At 38.2% G+C, this 20661-nt stretch overlaps 3 protein-coding genes across 3 annotated transcripts; 1 reads left to right on the forward strand and 2 right to left on the reverse strand.

The window, feature by feature from the left end:
- Window positions 1–245: 245 nt before the first annotated feature.
- On the reverse strand, window positions 246–1794 carry mgst3b (microsomal glutathione S-transferase 3b). The gene is made up of 4 exons (XM_077543490.1): window positions 1556–1794; window positions 1294–1416; window positions 1016–1088; window positions 246–588 (listed from the first exon to the last, which is right to left on the reverse strand). Exons 1-4 carry the CDS (start codon window positions 1679–1681, stop codon window positions 488–490), a joined length of 423 nt encoding a protein of 140 aa, XP_077399616.1. The 5' UTR covers window positions 1682–1794; the 3' UTR covers window positions 246–487.
- Window positions 1795–2253: 459 nt separating this feature from the next.
- Window positions 2254–6314, forward strand: rsrp1 (arginine/serine-rich protein 1). Its single transcript, XM_077543364.1, has 5 exons — window positions 2254–2437; window positions 3325–3830; window positions 3914–4089; window positions 5538–5612; window positions 5957–6314. Exons 2-5 carry the CDS (start codon window positions 3338–3340, stop codon window positions 6113–6115), a joined length of 903 nt encoding a protein of 300 aa, XP_077399490.1. The 5' UTR covers window positions 2254–2437; window positions 3325–3337; the 3' UTR covers window positions 6116–6314.
- A 2048-nt stretch (window positions 6315–8362) lies between these two features.
- syf2 (SYF2 pre-mRNA-splicing factor) lies at window positions 8363–15350 on the reverse strand. Its single transcript, XM_077543612.1, has 7 exons — window positions 15310–15350; window positions 14910–15008; window positions 14343–14468; window positions 11279–11396; window positions 10350–10440; window positions 9676–9774; window positions 8363–8713 (listed from the first exon to the last, which is right to left on the reverse strand). Exons 1-7 carry the CDS (start codon window positions 15325–15327, stop codon window positions 8548–8550), a joined length of 717 nt encoding a protein of 238 aa, XP_077399738.1. The 5' UTR covers window positions 15328–15350; the 3' UTR covers window positions 8363–8547.
- Window positions 15351–20661: the final 5311 nt, after the last annotated feature.

A 20661-nucleotide genomic window follows, 5' to 3' on the forward strand; every position in this document is an offset into this window, starting at 1 on the left:
TTGATGTTTTTTTTTAAAATAAAAAATAATGACATTGGGTATTTTCCCACGATACACTAATGTGTTGGTTGAGAAACAGTGAGGATATACACTTGGAGCCTTTACCACTAGCTCGTCTTTGAGCATGAACAGACGGGCCTGCTTTGGATGAGAGTCAAAATGTCTTTCATGACAAAGTGAACAGGCAAGTTGCAATTGATTCAGTGCCCTGAAAATACAAATAACTGGACAAAAACAACAAGGCAAACATTTTGATGTTTTAATTGTTTTAGATGGAGAACAGGATTCAACTCATAACAATTCTCAGTCATAATCAAAACATGGCATAGTGATTAGAGTATGAAATGCAATTTCAGTAACATCTGTAGTTTAATTAATGCCGTAAACTAATTTAAAAAAGAAGAAGGTGATACATGTAAAAACATATCATTATATAATTGTGTCAGGTCCCATTGGAAAACACAAGAGCAATTTGCTTTGGACAATCTTAAAAAACTCCAAGCAACTGCAAGGCTACAGATATGGACAGACCGATGACTCCGAATAATCCAATGTAGCCATAGACACCGTTCATTCTCTTAGCAGGTTCTGTAAACACAAAGCATTCCATATTTTAAAGTACAATTTTAAAAATACAGTTGATTTAATAATCTTTACAAAAACTTTACTGAATTATATGGCAATGCATTACCCTTCAAACTGTGCAAGATTATATATATATATATATATATATATATATATATATATATATATATATATATATATATATATATATATATATATATATATATATATATATATATAAAATACATATTCAAAGAGCCTAAAAAATGATGTCACATTTGGCCATAAGATGCATTTCTAACTTTCAATTTCAATCACTCTATGTAGAGTTCAGTTGTAAGGCCGTTTTGGAAGTAAATAGACCAATTGTTGTAGAAATCCTGAGGAATAAAATAAAAAAATATATATATTTTTTTTAAATAAGTGATTTATCCCTAATTTTCAGACTTACCTCCAGTGTAATAGCCCCAGGCATAGGAAATTCGACTGGTCACCCAAATTGCCCCCAGCACTGACGCTGATAACTGAGAATAGATAATCAACAAACAACATTCAAATCCAGATCATTGAAAATGTGCTTCGTCATTGTGACTATGCTATTGGCTCCTGAGGCCGTTATCATTATCATCATGTCAGAGTGCAAAGATAACGTTCGCCCATCCCACAAGACTGACGTTTGAAGAAACCATTATGACGAATATCTTGAAATTGAATTAAAATAAAGCATACCGGATAGACAATGGCTGCGATGGTCTGGAACACAAGCCATTGCGGATAGACCTCAAGTGTGTTTTGATGGGCTCTCTGGACACAGTTGAATACTTGCTCCTTGTCACTGTACATTGTTGGATACTGTACAATACAGGACACGTGATTATTTTATTACAAAATATTAATAACACAACAATGACTCTTCAAAAGCAACAAACGCCAACTCAATCAATCGCTAAATATTTCGTCCACTACTCCACTGAAATGAAAACACCACTACCTTAACGCCATACTTCTTCCTGGCTGCTCCAACTTTTACACCTAAATAAGTCAGCATAATCCAACTGTAAAGATAAGTGAATATGACATATCCAAAATTGGGGGGCAAAACAGTCACAATATCCATCTCTGAACAATCCTAGGTTTGTTTCCAGGTCGCAGAGAAGCGATCCGAGAGGACTGTCACTTTGAGGAACAAGTATCGCGCTCGCGCAGCTCTTCTAAGTCGTATAAATATCGCGAGATATGACATAAACTTTGTGCAGAAGCTATCGCGAGGCATCTACATAGGATGCCTTATCGCGAGATTCCCATCGCCTACATTTCCCAAAAGGGCAATGGCACCTTTATTTTGCTGTGTTGAAGCCGCTGCTATCACAGCTTGTGAGTTGTAATATTTACACCCTCACATTATTGAACTGATTTCCACGAATACGTAATGGCACTACATCACAACATGAATTCACGTAAAGACTTGCACAGTTCAGCGTTTCACGTTTACCTTACATAAGCTTTTTTTTCCCCTGCAGAAAGATAACGTTTATATTGTTGAAATGTTTATAAACGTCCTTATGATTAAGTAAAAATTAATGAATAAATCTGTTCATTGAGTCTTGATTGCTTTTGAAAGCTTTCGAACATATCGCCAGGAGAGGGCGTCACAGAAGAGAATCACGTGACTGGAAATTTCCAGAAGCACAGTAAAACTCTTTGTTCCACCAGACCGATTTCACATTCACAGCAGCACGACAACGGGATTGGTTGCAGACATTTAACAATCGATCAGAAAATATATTTAATAGCATCCAAATTACTCAATTAGTTTGTAAAAGGCGATCATAAGGTATTTGTTACGGTTTCAACTGAAGCGACAGTCTTTCTGGTAAGGTCATCAAATTATATTGTTATTAATTTGTATTTCTAGAAGTGGTATAATCGCAGTGTTTAGTAAGTTTGTGTATAAACGCCTTGCTTTGTATGCTAGTATTTGAAAGTAGCCAAAAGCCGGTCAGAACAATGAAAGCATGCCATGTTCGAGCTACAGCTAACGCTAGCTTGTATAAGCTGGAATTTTCCAGTACGTTGTCGTTACGTAAGAACGCCATTAATCACGTGGGCTGGACAAACAGCCAAGTAATATACCATACGTGTTGAACCCCGAATAGGTTAGTATTTGTTTTCGATTATTCATCGTTTGCATGTTTCCTGCTAGCTACTGTGTTAAACATTAAAAACTGAAACACCGATGGTCGCGGCGAAATACACGTTCTTTACACTCGGTGAAAATCCGCCATATAGAGCAACTATCTGGAATTTTCCAGTACGTTGTTGTTACGTAAGAACGACATTAATCACGTGGGCTGGACAAAAAAACAGCCGAGTAATATACCATACGCGTTGAACCCCGAATAGGTTAGTATTTGTTTTCGATTATTCATCGTTTACATGTTTCCTTCTAGCTACTGTGTTCAACGTGAAAAACTGAAACACCGATTGTCGCGAGGAAATGCATTCTTTACACCTGGTCAAAATCCTCCATATAGAGCAAAAAACAAACAATTTTTTTAAGTCTTAATACTTCCACACACTCTGAAGGCCTATTAACTAATTACAACACACGGGGATAGTCAGTGTACAACAATACTAACAGGCAAATACTCTTGCTTTGTAGGAACAACAAAATGACAAACTGTGGTACTGTATTACACTGACATACCATGGGAAATTGTTCAATGTTTTCCTTAATCCCATTTTTCTTTTTCTTTCCAGCTTGTGCAAGACGATGACCAAGGGAGAAGACTCTCACCTAGCAATGGCTCATGTTCACCAGAGTGGTGACTCTAGCGGGATTTTTGCTCAGAGCAGCCCCTCGTCCGACTGCTCCAGGAATAGTTATGAAAGCAGCCCTTCCTCATCCTTTGGCAGTGACAGGGGGCGTCACAGGTCTTCGTCACCCAGCAGTGGTTCCTCCTCTCGTTCCAGGTCCCGCTCTCATCCTCGCTGCCACAGACATTCCCACTGTCGCAGCCAAAGAAGACACAGCAGGGGGCGCCGCTACAGGGCACACTCTCGATCCTACAGCCGCTCACCCTCACTGGACAGGTATTACGGGCACCGCAGACGCTCAAGTTCCAGGTCCCGCTCAAGGTCTTCATTTGCCGGGAGGAGATACAGCAAGGCTCAAGATCGTTTTAACAGGTTTCCCAGATCACCATCCAGATCCTATAGAAGCCCCTCTAGATCTTCAAGAAGTTCAGCCAGTTTGAGCTTGAAAGGTAATTTGAATAAGAAAAAAAAACAACTCCAGCCTGAAAATATTACATGTACTGATTGTAGCATCACTTGTTTTTCCCCTCAGATAAAAAAGAACTTCTCAAAGCTGCAAAAACCAATGCCATGAAGCTGCTGGGAGTGGAGAAATTGGAGCTTCCGGAGAGTGTGAAACCGATTCTGTCAGAGCAGGTGGAGGAGCCCCTATGGGAGCTACCTGAGTTTGAGCCAAGGGTGAGACCACACCCTGAGAATGCATCACAGGTGGGTGTCAGCCCCGTTAAATATGTTAACCATGATTAGGATTGGTCAGAGCACTTTGTAAGTGATAATATATGGCTATGTTCACACTGCAGGTGAATTCCATTATTTGTGCCCATATATGCGACGTATAACTTTAGTTTTCCCCAACCCTAACAAGATTTTCTTTTAAATCCGACCTCTGCCTCTTTTGTATTTGCATATTCGTGAGATCTTTATCGTTTGAACCCTTAGGGGTAACGCCTATACATCATCAATAGGCATTATTTGTGCTTTGTAGGTGGGAGTGTGTGCTCGAGAGAGTAGTGCTCAAGATCCTTAGTGCATCTGCAAAATTGTTTAGAGTAGCGGTGTTGATTTTATATTTGACTTTAATTTAATTCCACTCCCAAACAGGAAGCACAAAGTGGTGACAGTTGTAATTGAGCCACACAAACGGCACATTTGTTTCGCATGGCAATGCCGTCATCTTAAAGTAGAAGCCATCATGCCCTGCAGTGTGAACGTAACCGAAGGTATATAAAAAATATTTTTGAAGAAAACCGCTTACCTCATCGCATTAGCCAAAATAGTTTTAAGACACAAAGCTAGAAGTGAGGCATATACATGAAATAAGAACATATATCATGGGCTATAAAGATCTATATTTATAGATACAGCGTAAGTATCATGATTTTAATGGGTCATTTAACTCAGTTTGCCATTAGCTGCACTGGCAAAATATTTGAAACAAACTAAACCATCCAACTGAAATGTGTAAGGCCAACACAATTTCTAAAGAGAGTCAATACAAGAGTGTGTTTTGTGATGTATTTCTTGTGTTGACCTTTTGGAACCTTGAGGGACTGCACATACTTTCTGTATTTATTCCTGTCTTCATAGATAACATGACAGTGGTCTGCACTCACCGGCACCTGGGAATAAAAGGCTGTCATGTGACTTGCGTGAAAGGTTTACTGATGATTCTTGTCCTGCACACACTGCGTTATCTATTCTGTACCTGGATTAGCACATATGTAAATGAAACACACAGAACTGTACACGTAAGACAAGCAAATTAGAGGACTGATACACTGCGTTCTCCAGGCAGTACTGTGTTGACATGACAAATGTATCTATGGTTTGCAGTTGAAATGGGTCATCGTTATTTAGCAGAATCCACCACTTGCTGATGGAGCTTGGGCGTGTGCTTTATAATGACTATTCCTGTCAAGAGAGCTAGAACCAGATGAAGAAGTCGTCTCCATATGCCAAAGATAAGTTGGTACATGAGGCGTCTGCCCAGGAGTTGGCTGTGACAACAGTGAGAGTAAATGTGCATGTGGTTTTCTGCAGTAAAAGTGCTTTCTATAAAAGTATTGTCCGAAGCTAGATTGAGTCTGTGAAGTAAAACAGTTCAACACTCGTTCTACTAAAGTCTTACTAGTTGTGCTATTCTTGTCTTGAAACAGAGCACCGAAGCAGAGGCCATTATCACCAGCCCAAAGATGGCCGCAAAAACTAAAACCATCACTTTCAACATCAATGTAAGTGACCACATACTCTTAGACCAAGTGCACATGCATGTCTTAGAATGGTGATTCCCAGTGCTGAATGCAGGCTCCTTTATCACTGGCTAAGTACAGTTCAGGTGCATGCAAATATGTAAGAAATAAACGCTTTTTCAACTGCATAATTATGAGTCCAGTAATACAGTATAAATTGTAATTTTAAGTCTCATAACACTTGTTTTTGATGAACACTGGGGCCCTATCATACTATATTATATACTATGATATTATATTTTAATCAATAAGGATGAAGTCCCCCCCCCTCTCTTATACTGGTGTAAAAAGAGAACTCAAGGTTTTACTTTATTGTCTCTCCCCAGAATTGTGTGGCAAAACCAAGTGTAATAGCGCCATCTGGTGTTAAGGTAACAGCTCAAGTGGACAGCTATGAAGGCAGGAAGCCCTATGGCCACTGGGTCCCAGTCATGTCCAGCCAGTCCGCCAGGGCACGCAAACAAGTGCGCAACAAGTCACGCTAGGATGGATTGGGGCACAACCAAAAGGACACTGCATATTTTGTAAATACTTTGTACATATGTTAGGTCAATTCATCATGACATTTTCTTTCAGATGATTTAAGTTGGAAGAAGGGAAGAAATCATTCAGGTGGGATCATTTCTTTCCCCTAGACCTGTATTTTTGCTGTTCAAATAAAGTTATTTATTGATGAAAAGTAAACTTGGTCAATTCTTTCAACAGTATATTATTATTTGGCATGATACTGATACACTTGTGATAACAGACTAAAATTAAGTATGTGAAAAGGCACACGTCGTAGTGTAGATAGTTGGCAGATACTCTTATCAGACTGAGGTCAAGAATACAGAGTCCAATCAGTTTGCAGGTGTGCTTAAAGCTGCCTTACCTTAGAAAACCAACTTTTATCTTTTAATTCCCAAGACACATTGTGAAACATGTCTCACACAAAAAAAAACATCTCATGGTGTGAAAAGGCAAAAAGCATCTCTTAGGTGATTCATATAAGATCCAAAGAATGCTGAAATGAAACAGTTTTGTATCATAACGTATAGTCCAATGTCCTCCTGAACGCTGTGTTGGTCTCTGCTACAGCAGGAAATGTTAAGTTGAGGTTAAGAACCATGAGGAAACCTTATCTTTATGTTAGATGTGGAGCTGCAAAAATAAGTTTTCCACCATACGGTGTTACATTCTGTATTCAGTAAAAACATGTCTCAAGTGGAAACTTATGAGCCACCCTGTTTCTACTTTCCAGATGCTGAAAAATGTGTTTGACAATTATTTTTTTGTGGCACGTACTGCCTGTTTAACTTACTCAGCGTTGATTGTTGCAGTTTTTGATCATGTCCACAAGATGTCGCTCTTCTCACAATTACCAGTTTGCGTCAGTACAATGGACAAACATGTTTTTGCGTGTAATTTTACACTTGGCATTTTTCCTCATGTTCTATTTTTCTTCCCTTGTGGCCCCTCACTTCTCATCTGATGAACTAGCTGTTCAATGTGAGGTTACATTGCTATTTTTATTGTTGTTCGGCAGATAAAGTGGTATTTCAGTGCTCAGATAATCAATGATTTATTTCATTATTTTGTAAAAGACAAAGACAATATAAAGCAATATTCAAATTCAAAGTAAAGTAAAAGTGACAGACAGAAGTAAAACTTGTTTTGTCTGTCCCCGATTAACTAAAAAATGAAACACAAAATGAATGACAGCGAGCGGTCAAGACGCTTTCAGTGTTACAATATTACAAAATAACTCAAAATAAATATGTGTCCTTATGCTGTATATATTTTTGCAGTAATTGTGCTTATATACATTTAAATAAAAAATACAAATAGAAGATTTTTACAATCCAGATTGTTCCACAGACTGACACATTGAGTTGAAATACATCTTTCTTAAAAAAGAGAGAAAAAGATAAAAGTGATATTTAAATAGAGCAGCATCTCAAGTTGCCAACATGCATTTGTTGCAAAGTGGATCTTAAACTTGAACTATAGGGTCATTAATGGACTTCCATGTCCTTTAGGTGACTGTAATGAAATCTCCCTAGATATCACGAGTGGTTTTCAAACGTGGGTGCAGTACCAGTGGGGTTCATTGTGTCATTGTTTACTGTATCATGACATTTGTTTTCTGTGTGATGAATATGTGCTAAAATAGCTGAAACATAATTTGGCCAGTATCTTGGCGGTTGGGTGGTTTTAAACTTATTAAAACATGAAGGAAATGTGGCCTTCAGATTTTTTGAGACAAAGGTTGTTTAACGGGATTATGAAATTATGGCACGCATTTTAGTTTTTTTTTTGTTTAGGAAAAATACACAGGTAGAAGTATCCCTATTTAGTGGCAAAAAATAAAAGGAATTCAAATGGTTTGAGAACCACAAAATAATCTCCAGGTAACTGTGAGGGCGCTGTGCCATCATCATACTTGGATGAGTAGGTGGAGGTGTTTTGGGGGAGTGCATGGGAATAGCCTGCCATTAATCTCACTAGTCACAAGGCTCTCATGTAACTGCTTCAGGCAAGTTGGTCAGACAGAGATGTGCTAGATGATAATGAATTGAATTACGCTCTTGTTGCTCCTTACCACTGTGCACCTACATCAAACACATTTGTCAGCCAACAAGCCCCAAGGTCCGATGTGTCTTGATAGTAGTTAATTCTCACGCTCGAAATGCCGCTGTCATGAGACCACACACACAAACACACACGCACAAAAAGAAACACCCAACTCGTGCTCTCGATTGAAGGATCACTGAAAGTGGTTTATTTAAAAAGAAGTGTGAGAATACCGCAAAGGGTATTCTTAAACTGCACAAACATTACATTTAGCGGATACATCATAAGATAAACGATGCACAACGTATATAAAAAGACTAGCAACACACTGTTCATTTTCTCGTAATGATGACTCAAAGGTATCTTAAACAGCAGTGCCCCTCTCCAGGTTCTGCTTGATCTCTGCTGTGTATTTGCCATAGAAGCGTTCAGCTTTCTTGTTGAACTTGGCGTTCCTCTCGTTAATGTAATCAATGTCTGCGTCGTCGTTGTAGGCCCTTCGTCTGCTATATTTGGCCCGCTTTTCAATCCTGCACCACAGAAAAGAGCAGGTTAGTGGTCGATTCCACAAATCGCTGTCCGAAAAGTAACAACGGTAAACGTGGTGTTCAGCGAACTAACTGAATCAGGCAAACCTTCTTGAACATCACTTCAGAAGTTTTACTGGAAACTCAATTGACCCCTATCTGCTGCTTGCATGAGGTGTTTATCGTTTCAGATAAAATCTAATTGATATAATGCGTCAACACCCTCCCTAACAGTCCTATACCCAATTTGTTGAATGTTTATCAAACATTCTTACAGGCCTCCCTTGTTACATTTATTTGGCCAGCCCAGCAGTTGTGCATGGTTGCGTGACCAAAACAAGCATTTAAAAAAAGTCCCAAAGGAATTTTGTGGCACTATAATCTGATTAATCTGAAAAGATTTTTTAAAAGGGAAGCAGCAGTGTTTTTTGCGCTTGGGCATGTGGGTAACCAAAGTAAACAGCAACTGACGTATGATTGAAAGAACTGAAAGGTTTCATCCTCAGGCTAGTGTATTGCCGTGCGATCGATAGACGTGGGTCCGCGCTGTTGGAGCCATATGCAAACATATGGGAACTTGTACCAAATTAAGACACCCAAAAAAGGAAGAAAAAAAACCAACACTTTTGATAGCACGACAACAAAATATATATATTTTTAATTTGCGTTAGTTTCCCTGTTTTGGGATGACTCCACTCATGGGCCGTCATGGTTTTTCGTGAGCAGTGCAAATCAAGACAGCCAAAACTGTTAGCAAGGTAAGAGAACTTATCCATTACCTTTTCACAAAAAATACATCTTAATACGAGAAATAACAATCTATCAAATTACTATGTGGATAATACATTTTTGGAGTGTGGATACCAGCAAATCGGTTGATTGTATAACACACAAGAAGAGAAAATGTTTTTTGTATGGTGGGGTGTTAATTAAAAGTTAAAAATGATGATCATCTTTTGACTTACTGTTTCTCGACATCTTCCACCATGCGGTCGATGCCCTCTTCGGAAGGGACGTGGGTGCCGTGGATCAAACTATTGGATGTGGGGTGGAAGTCCTCACCGCTGCGGGGGATGTGCCAAACAAATTATAAATCCAGAGCCACAGCTAATCTGCATTTTAGCATACTTCAATGTGCTTCTCTATACCGCCATTGTGATCTTGGTCATTTTGCTGAAAGACGATAGTGTGGCTCGGGGCAAAATGTGTCGGTGCATCATTCACGGTTGTGCATGCGACAACGTTTCAAGGCAAGACAGCCCTGCGGGCGCTTCCTTGACCTTCGCGTGCTTGCCAGAGATTCAGAGTTTAAATTCTTTAAATGACAGTGTAGCGTTTGGATGAAACTACCCCCGGGCAAAACTGGGTACAGTCATTCATGTATAAGATGTACTTTGTGCACATGTGATGCGATGAATGCTAAAACGATTAAGCCAAGCAAAATCCTTAGGATTGATTATGTTTGACTAGATATGGTCATAATAGCAGAGATGTGTTCATATATCATTCTTATGTCTTTTCATCAGCGGAACCAAAATTAAGAATGGCCAGAGGTCATGTTCCCTCAATGTATATCTACCACTCCATGACACAACTACAATATTTACTAAACAAATTCAAATATTGGACATTTACTCACCATTCTTCTCGCTGTTTCTCATAGTTTTGCATGTCTGGTCTGATCTGCTTGCTGAGCCTCTGATACTGCCGAAATTGGGCCTCAGCATAACCTGGATTGGATGCAACATTTACGTGAGTTCTCAAGAAACAGAAATATGGTAGTTACCATACTTGACAGGCGAAAGCCTTTTTAGGGGATTAAGGTGTGAACAGTACCCAATTAGCACAGTATTCTTGTGAGGTCTTTACATGCAATGCCATTCACAACTGTGTAAAACAAATAAAATAAAATAAAAATGACATGACAACTTAATGTGCAACTCAAAAGGTGACATATAACACAAAGCAAGCGGGATGTAGGGGAGCAGGTTATTTGCTCAATATCAAGCTTCATGTACCCGCTATCTTTAGATGAGTCTTTGATCTTAGTAGTCAAGATCATTTAATCATAACTTTAAGTGTGCAGTACAGCTCGTGTCAAGTGTTCCTGGTTGATCAAAAGTCCACAAGGATCCAACTGCCTATCTTGACAACACAAAGTGACAGTTGTTGCTGACTCAATGCTGCACATCCAGAGACACAAAACAACTGCTCCCCTATTCAGCAGTAAACCAGGCGATGACATCACCGCTTTGTCTGTATCAGGGTACTGCCCAACACAGAATTACATATACAAAAGTTTACACTTTGTATGCTGGTTTTAAAACTTTGCATTTTTGAGAAATAGTTGCATTAAGATTCTGCACATGGTCGTACATTGTTGACAGACTACTTTTCCCCCCCAGTGAAGTCAAATGCTCCTGGATGCAAATTAGTTTGTCATGAGGTTTGAGAACTACTTCCCAATAGTATTTCACTATCCCTTGTATATTTGATAAAGGAACAAAGTCCATCAATTTTATTTTTTTATTTTTATAAAATAGGTTTTAAATCGATTTTACACCCAACCTGCAAATCCTGTGTCAGGATTCTTCTTCTTTTTCTTTCTCTCCCATCGCTCTGCATCACCAGCCGTGATATCAAGGAGTTTCACTCTGTGGTAGTCTTCACCTTTGGCTGCACATTCCTTATAAAAACAACAACAACAACAAAAGAAAAGCAAAATACAAGCAAATTCAATTACTAATAAGAAAAACAACCTAAATGTAGGTTAATAGAAAAAAAATGTATGTTTAGAAGAAAATCTTTAATCTTTGGTGTGGGTTAATATGATCAAACACCCAAAAAATGATGTCCCTTTTTTAGTCAACATTCATCATCTTTCACAGAGCACTACAGCAAGATGGATATCATTGTATTATTCATAATTGTCATCAGTGTATGGATTGTTACCAAAATGTGATGGTAACATACATGCATTTTATGAGCAACTTATCCTCACTAGGGCCACAGGCATGCTGGAGCCAATCACAGCTCTCTTTGGGCAAGAAACAGGGAACACCCTGAACTGGTTGCCAGACAATCACCGGGCACAATTAAACAAACAACCATTCACACTGACGGACAATTTAGAGCCTTCAATTAATCAACCATGCATGCTTTTGGAATGTGAGAGGAAACTAAAGTACCTGGAGAAAACTGACACAGGGGGAACATGCAAACTCCACATAGGTATTCTGGAGCCCGGATTTGAACCCACGACTTTTGCACCGTGATGATTATGTGCTAATCGTGCTAACCAGTCGACCGTCTTAATGGCAACATTCATAGACAGTTGATGTTTAATCTCCGACTTGATGTTATTTGCAATAGAATAAATTAGAAATGCACTGGAACAGAAAAAATATGCAGTTGGAATCTTTGTTGATTACAAAAAAAATGCATTTGTGTGTCTGTGCGTGGGGTGAAACTTTGGAACAGCTTAGAGGTACAACACAAGCAATGCCAAAACATCCACAGATTCAATCTATTGTATAAAAATATGGTATATGGAGAGTGCAAAACTTACATCAATCTTCCATCTTATTGTGATAGTGTAAGCTTGCTGCTTTTTTATTATTGTGGGTATATTATCCAATACCATTGTTGGTATATTTTTGTCTTGGAACTATTGATATGTGCTGTTTGTGCTTTTGTTTTGTGTCTGATTCGTCTCTTAGTCAAGCTGGTATTGTTAGTTTTCATTTTCATCTTTTGATGTCATGTTAGTTAATTAACACATTGTTTTAGTTCTGTTTGTAGACACACATGTTTTTCCAGTGTTCATGGAAACGTTTTTCTTCCTTCCACTCCTTTTCAGGCTAGGTGTAGTTGAGTATTGTCTGGATAAATTGATAAATTGTTGATTTTGATTGCTGCCTGAAATAAATGAATGAATGAATTTGTAAATAACTATTTTCCCGCATCACCTGATGAAACTTATTCCTTTCATAATATTGTCTATTATTGCTTACTGTAACAAGTGAATTTTCCTACTGTGGGATTCATAAAGTCTTCTTCATCGGTGAAGCTTAGTGGTAGTGTCATGACATTGGCATGCATGACTGCCAATGGAACTGGCTCTCGCAGTTTTTGATGATCTGATTGCTGTCAAAAGCATCAGGATGAATTCTCAAGTGTTTTGGCCAATATTATCGGCTCATATTAAGCCAAATGCTTCAGAACTCATTGGACGGCACTGTACAGTCTAGATGGACAGTAATCGAAAGCATACAAAATATTTTGTTTTTTAAGTTACAAAAATGGAATGCTATGCAATGGCAAAGCCAATCACCTGACCTGAATCCAATTGAGCATGCATTTCACTTGCTGAAGACAAAACTGAAGGGAAAATGCCCCAAGTTGAAGATTTCATATTTACAAAACAAATTGTCATCTCTACAATGTTCACCTGATTTGGCTGTACATACACCTATGGCTGCAACGATTACTCAAGTAAATAGAGTACCTCAAGTATGAAAAATCATTGAGGGCGTTTTCCTGCCTTGAATACTTGTTTATTTAAGACTCTAGCGTAGCGGATACCTGGACTACTTTCAATTTATCCTCTTACATCACCAACACAAGGGAAGGAAGAAGAAGCGGATGTTCAAGGCACAGGAACGAAGGAAAGAGGAAAGGGCGAGCGGAATGCAGAAATGGTGACGACTACGAAAGGGAAAAAGGTTTCCATAGGTGAACCTGCAGAAAGATCATTACTGGACAGAGCGAGTGGCCGCAGCGAACAAGGCCGAGGGTACGGCCAGCTCGCGGGAGTCCGACAGGCCCAAAGCTACGCCGGCAGCGAGCGGGTGAGGACAGCTCGACCAAGATGCTGCCTTGGAACCGGTCCCGACAGCCGCCAGGTACGCAACTCCCCCCACGCCGCCGGGGTAGGTTGGCCGTGAATATGTTATTTTAGTGTGACGTGAAGGCTGACGTGTTACGTTTCAACTGGCTCCCGATGTGTCGCTCCAGTAATGTGTTTCGTGTCTGCACTCTGTAGATTCGTCACAAGCTGCATTGAAATTGCTCAATTCTCTAATATTCATGTCACGTAAAACAAAATGGCTCGCTTACAACTGCCGAATGGCTGAAATAAATTGTAAACAGTAAAACATTATAAATATTAAAATTATTAAAAAAAAAAAAGAAGATGTAACGTGAAGGAATAAAATGCCTTATTACTGGTCAACTGGTTCAAATACATAAATGCACAAACACTGCCCTGCCATATAATGTAAGTGTACAATTTGGAAAAATAAATTGTTGATTAAAAAAAAAGGGAAAAAGGAAACCAATTGTTTTTTATTATCAAGTGAAAATGTCTTATTTTTTTGTTGTGTATTTAAAATGACTTTTTATCCAAGTAAAAATACATTTGATCAAAATCCTCAATAGAGTATTCAAATACTGAAATACTCAATAACTGCAGCCCTAAATACACCCAAATTAAAGCTGAAAGTCTGAATGAAGTCAGCACACTTTGTTCATTTCATTTCTAAACACCGTAACAACTGATTCGAGTTGAAATATTTATGGATCTGACTGTATTTAGACTTTTATAGGCCCATGGGAGAAATGTGTTACATACCTTTTTCTTCTCATTTTCATTAAGTTCCCACTCCAGTCTAGCTTTTTTAGCCTCCCAGTTTGAGGGTAGCTTCAACCTCTTATCCTCCTCAACAACTTCCTGGTGATTGAGCTTGCGTGCTTCATTCTGTGGATGAGGATACAGAATACTACAGTATAGTAATAAAATGGATGTTTCGCACTAAGGTCACTGAGATGGTGAGCCAGGTCAAACTCAATTTTTCAAAACTTGGCATACTGAAAATATGTCTGTATCTGTCATGTTCCCTGTTGAGTTTTAACAATGCTATTCATTAAATGTCAATTAAGACCCAATCCCTGTAGTGTGTTGTGATATCATTCTCTGGTGTACAAGTCCAGTTTCTTATTTAGATTTTCAAGCTTTTAGGCTTCGAGGGTAGGTTAGAAATAAATAACAAAAAAAGACTGTACAACAATAATCACATAGATCTGATTTGTTTGTTAAACATCAGACAGGCATTTTAAATGATCGTCAAGCATGACCAACCGAGACACAATAGCTATTTAGTGATAGACTGAAATAATGAATATAAAAATGTAGTCCTACCCGTTTAAAATGTAACTCGCGGAACTTTCGTAGTCTGTCCTCTCTCTTTGAAGACGCCAAGGATTCCGTCAGATCCCCCTCGGTAGGTGCACTCTTTTCCTGGAAGTCACGACATTACAGTTAATAAACCAATTAACTCCATAGTAAGTCAATACAAAGAGTCAATTGTAGATCATTTAAAACCGTAACCCGTCTTGTGGATTTTGACGTTAGCTCACAAGACATTAGCATAGCAACGTCGCCACAACGCCAAACTGTTACGATTATTACAAAGTACGTACACATAATGTCATAAAATGGATACAGTATCATTACAGAGACCCATCGTTAGTAGTACAAGCACTATCTGGTATAAGAAATGAAACTGAACTTCCATTAAAATAAAGAGAAAAACACAAACCCCACCGCCGGACGCCATTACGAAGAAGACCGGAAGTTGTAGAGCGGACGTTGCGCAATTTCTTATTTACTTTTATTTATTTTATTTTATTTTATTTTATACATATTACGTTATTCCATAAATATGAACACCAGTCAGAAACGCCAGCGCGCTTTTCTGTTTTCAATAATGTTTGTAAAAATAAAAACATACATTAAAAAAAAACAACAACAAAAAACGTCAGCTCGCTGTCGCAGCCGGCTAACCCCCTTGCCTACATGGCGACCATGTTGGCAGGGGCGACTTTCCCATAAAAGGCAATACATGGACATTGAAAATAAGGTGGAACTTGCTCATTTCATCACCAATTTTCATGAGGTTTGCTTTCTTTGTCGGTGCTAAAACGTGTGCTATCAATAAATCACATTTGAAGAAAGTCCCAAAAATATTTTTGCATGTGAAAGGCTATTTCCAATTCCCTTGTTTTAATTGTATGACATTGTGCATTGTGTACTACAGAGGGGAGCTGATTTGCCGAGTTTAGCTGAAAGTACCACTGTGCATGCGCTCAGCACCATTTTGTCAAGGCCAAGGGATCGAGGTGGCTCAAAGAGTTAAGGCATACTAAATGAATGAAATGAACTGAAGTCCTTCATTCACATTCAAATAGTTTTTTTTAACCATGTCATATAATTGTCAAATGTTAATCAGATATTAAAACAAATACAATGGGTAAGTATTTTAAGAAACACAGTCTAACTCGATGCAACAGCCTTTGAGAGGAGCTAACAGTAACTTAGCAGAACCAACGGTAACTAAAGTGCATGTGCAGAGTCGACGGTAACTTAGCATGCACATGCACAGAGCTATCGGTCAGTGCCGTTCGACAAGCAGCTTATTTCAGCGGTACACCGTCGTCCTTGTTCTTTCGGTTGTGTTGCATCCATACATGAAAATCACTGACGACTTTGCCCCTGCCAGCTTCGCCGTAGGCCAGCAGTTCATAATGGGGCGCACCGCCTACAGTATCTAGTGACGTAATCTGGCTGTAAAAGCACCTCCTCCTTGCTCAGATAAACTTTATACATGATCTTCAATGTCTCTGGTTCATTTCGATTTGTTAAATACATGAACCTGCCCCCCCCCCCCCCAAAAAAAAGCAATTTCATTTAGTTACAACACAAGCATCGTATTGAATTTCCTCTTGAATAATGAGTAGCTATAATAAATGAAAATCTGAAAAAGAAATAATGATTAAAAGAGTTTGTTTATAAAGCCATGCAATTGACTGGTGACCAGTCTTGGGCGTACTCCACCTCGACCAGTCACCCGGTATCGGCTCCAGCACACATATTTTGGGTTGTTTTGTGGGTTATTCATTTTACAAAACTTTTTTTTGTTTGTTAAATGCATAACTCAAATTTGGGTTAAACAAATAAAACAAAAAGTCCCTTTCTGACCCAATTGGCTTATTTTTTACCCACCTGTTTTTAGAGTGTAGAGATTGATTACAAAGTAACATTTAAACGTGCACATATTATGTAGTGGTTTACATACTGTAAAATTAATAAACTCATCTTGTGTTTTCTAATTTTTACAATATAAATACAATATAATAAATAGAAATACTGCTTGTCTTCAACTCCACTGACTAGACAGAGTGTATTATTGAATGTTGTACAGTGATGCGTGAAAGGTCAAGTATGCAGCCACGTGCTAAATGAAAAGTCTGTTTAGAAAAGGGAAAACTTATTCTCAATTATCCTAGCAAGAAAATGTGTTTTTGACCATAAAAAGCACAAATATCAATTATGTCCTTGGATTATATTCATGGGCTGAGTCGATGCACTGACAAACGTAAACACTTTCAAAAGCCATTTGAGCATATTTGAGTTGCCAAACGGATGCAATCCCTATTTGATTGCATTGCACTAATAGAGCTCTTTTGCAGGATGTAATTAAATTGAGTTTATAGTCTTAGATTAAAGCATCCTCGAGATCAGAGGCATTGTTAATGGAGTGATGCATTTTCACTGGGAACCAGATGCAGAGCACATCGCAGCCATCTCTTGCTACAGTAATGGACACGGTTTGTCTATTGCTGTGAAAAAGATAAAATAACTTTTTTACATATCCAAAGGATTTGATGAAAGTGACCAGAAAAATCAGCAATTATCATCATTCAATTTAGTATAAAATTTCAAAGCACGAGTTGCAAAACATGGCTATATATCATTTTACACATCCAGACATGAAATGTTTGCGTTGACTGTTGAATGTCTTTACTAATGTAATGCAGTCATATTTTTCAGTTCAAGCATTCGCTTGCTGACACAGGAAATATCCCCTTAGGGTTCCTCCCTTTTCACCTGAGAATGGCCAGATGCTTATCAGTAACGTTCTATTTTTTTTTGTTATACAGTACACACACATTTTCACAATTTATGTAGCACATACAGTATATTGTACGTGAGCCAGTCAGCTTAAACATATCAGAAAAGCTTCAAACGTTATAGCAGAGAGTGGCTTTATATTAATTTTAAATGCATTGAGGCTCTGTGCCAGGCAATATAAGGAATCTGGCCATAATGTCACTGCCGTTTAGTGTTATGTGAACTTTAGTGCAGTCTGATATGGATCTCACATATGCTTGGGGAGGCCACCCAAAATTGCTGAACAGCCACTCTTCAATATTAACTTTACCAGTCAAGCAAATCACGCCTAAAATAGAGTAACAGTATATCTGCAAATAAATTGCACTTGAGGGACACATTCATGAATACAGAACAGACTTCATGGTGCCTCATAGCCATCACATGTTAATCAGTCTGCATGCGATATTAGTTTAAATGCTGGAAATTCATGTTACATAATCATTATTTAAATTATTATATATTAATCTGCACCCAGCAACATATTTCATTGGTGCTGTTATGTTACTCTTAATAAAAGTTTATCCAGATTGTACATGGGGGGTGGGGATAAGGCCACTTACTGCACAAGCAGCTGCTTCACATCTGGAAGTTAATATAAACATCATGGCCAATAAAATCATTCCATTTCCTTAATTACTATTCCTGTCATTTCCGCACTAAATGAAAAGTTATTAATTCCAGGCCAACGCAAACATGCTTCTCCAAGATGAGGAGCTACTCCTGAAGCGTCGCCACCCTGACTACAGCCTCTTGTCACTGGAGTGGAACCACAAGCTCCAGCCTGCGCTGCAAGTGTGCATTTGTGTGAATGTGTCAAAGTGAGTGTGGGAGTCCAGGAGACTTGTGCTGAGGCACAGCAGACATGAATGGAACATAAAGATGGCGTCTTGTTTTCCATTTCGCCCAAATGTTCCCCAATGGTGCCAACGTGATCAAGACCAGGGACGACTTGATTTGTTTCATCTTTCTCCTTGCCTCGTCATCTTCCAAACGACAGCCTTGAATTTATTTTCTACACTCAGGGATGCTGTGAAGCAGACGTGCTAACCGCTAGGGTAATGTGCTGCACTAACATAAATAGTAATACAAATTATGATTGCTAATAATTTGTATTTTATATAAAATATTTATAACAGCACAGTACAGCAGAAAAAAATAATAATGTTGAATTGGCAAACGTTTTCCAAACTTCAGTTTGTCCACTCAACATCTACAATACATTAAATAATCTTGAACTTCACTCATGTGGCAGTAAGCCACAAAATGGACATTAGAAAAGTGAGCCTGGAACTGGAGTTCATGAACACTTTGGAAAAGTCTTGTCGAGTAGACAGCGTTAATTGTTGCAGTTGAGATTCTAGAAGGCAAAGTGAAAATAGCTCAACTGCTTCCAGAAATGCTGCCAGCTTCTCTAAGCCTAAGACAAAATGGAAAAGTATACTGTGCTCTGACAAATCTCCATTTTCAAATTGTTCTGAATTGCAGCGAGCTACTTTGGTTACCACAGCAGTTCAAAGGGTACAGGACTACATTGACCTGCCATAACCAGCCTCTTTCTATAAGCATGAACCACAAAATCCTAAAACAAGCAAACAAATAAATAAATGTCACACTCTAATCACATAGCAAGAAAAAAACGTTTGATATATACATGTTGAGGAAAAAGGCTACTTTGTTAAAGCTTCCCAATTGTGAATTCAGGTGTCCCCATATTTATGGTGAGTACACAATTTGCAGTTTTTTTGTTTGACTTCTTTTTATATTTCTATGGCAATTAAAAATATTAAAAGTGTCCTCAAAACATGTCTCAACAATTGATAAATGTGTGATGCTGACTGTTTGACCCTGGAACAGTTGATCTTAATTTCAATTCTTTCTGATATGGAAAAATTAATTTGAAATTTGAGCAATTTTGAGGTTGACCAGCATCCTGGAAAAGATTGCGCTCATACTCCTTACGCTGTATTGGGTTTTTCATTGCTCCATGCGCCACCATTTAATTCTGCTAACTACGATACAAACAAATGGAAATTAAAACATAACCTAAGAATATGATATATATTTACACAGCTATACAGAAAATAACAAATGACGATAATCACTTTAAAGAAATAATGTTTTAATAGACAATGGTTTTCAGGTAATTCCATTATGTCATTTTGGATGTCTTGTGTTCTCGATAACAGGTAGTGAATCACAGCTGCTAATTGTCTTTTGCCGTAATGTTATTTAGGGTTGAAAAACTACCAATACTTGTGGAAATTTTATGAACAGTAAATAAAAATTAGAGTAACATAAAATGCCATTAATTTCATGCGATTATATATGATATACTGTATTGGAATAATAGGTGTTTCTTTAAATCGATCTTGCACTTTTTTTGGGGGGGTGGAAATTTAATGTATATGAAAAGTACTAGTGGTATCAGTAGTACTCAAGAGTTGAGTACTCTAAAATTTACACTTGGAAGAAAGTAAAATATTCAGAGTAAATGTAATGTAAAAAGTGTAAATTTGACTCTGTTTAGACTGGGACCAAATAGTCTTTTTGGGTAAAATGTACTTGTATGGCTCTGGAAATAACCTAATGATATTGCAGCAATACATTTGTTCGAAAGGGGAAATTCATCTCTTCCACGGTCATATGTAATTAAACACATTTTCATCTGGAACCATTCTTCACAGCACATTATCAGTCATCCCAACAGTCAAAAAGCATCCTATTGATGTCTGAGCTGCTGTTGCTTTACTACATTTCCAGAGGGCACAGATCACTGAGCTATTTGCAAAAGAATCTCTATAAAGAGCCTCGCACCAAACATATCTTTGTGTCAACACAAATGCCCATGTATGTGTGATCTTGACTCACTAGTTAACTACTTTTCACGCTGGCAAATGGATGCTAATATTATACATCATGACATTTATAATTTGGGATG

Source organism: Vanacampus margaritifer, chromosome 1 (assembly GCF_051991255.1).
Source record: "Vanacampus margaritifer isolate UIUO_Vmar chromosome 1, RoL_Vmar_1.0, whole genome shotgun sequence".
NCBI classification, from domain to species: Eukaryota; Metazoa; Chordata; class Actinopteri; order Syngnathiformes; family Syngnathidae; genus Vanacampus; species Vanacampus margaritifer.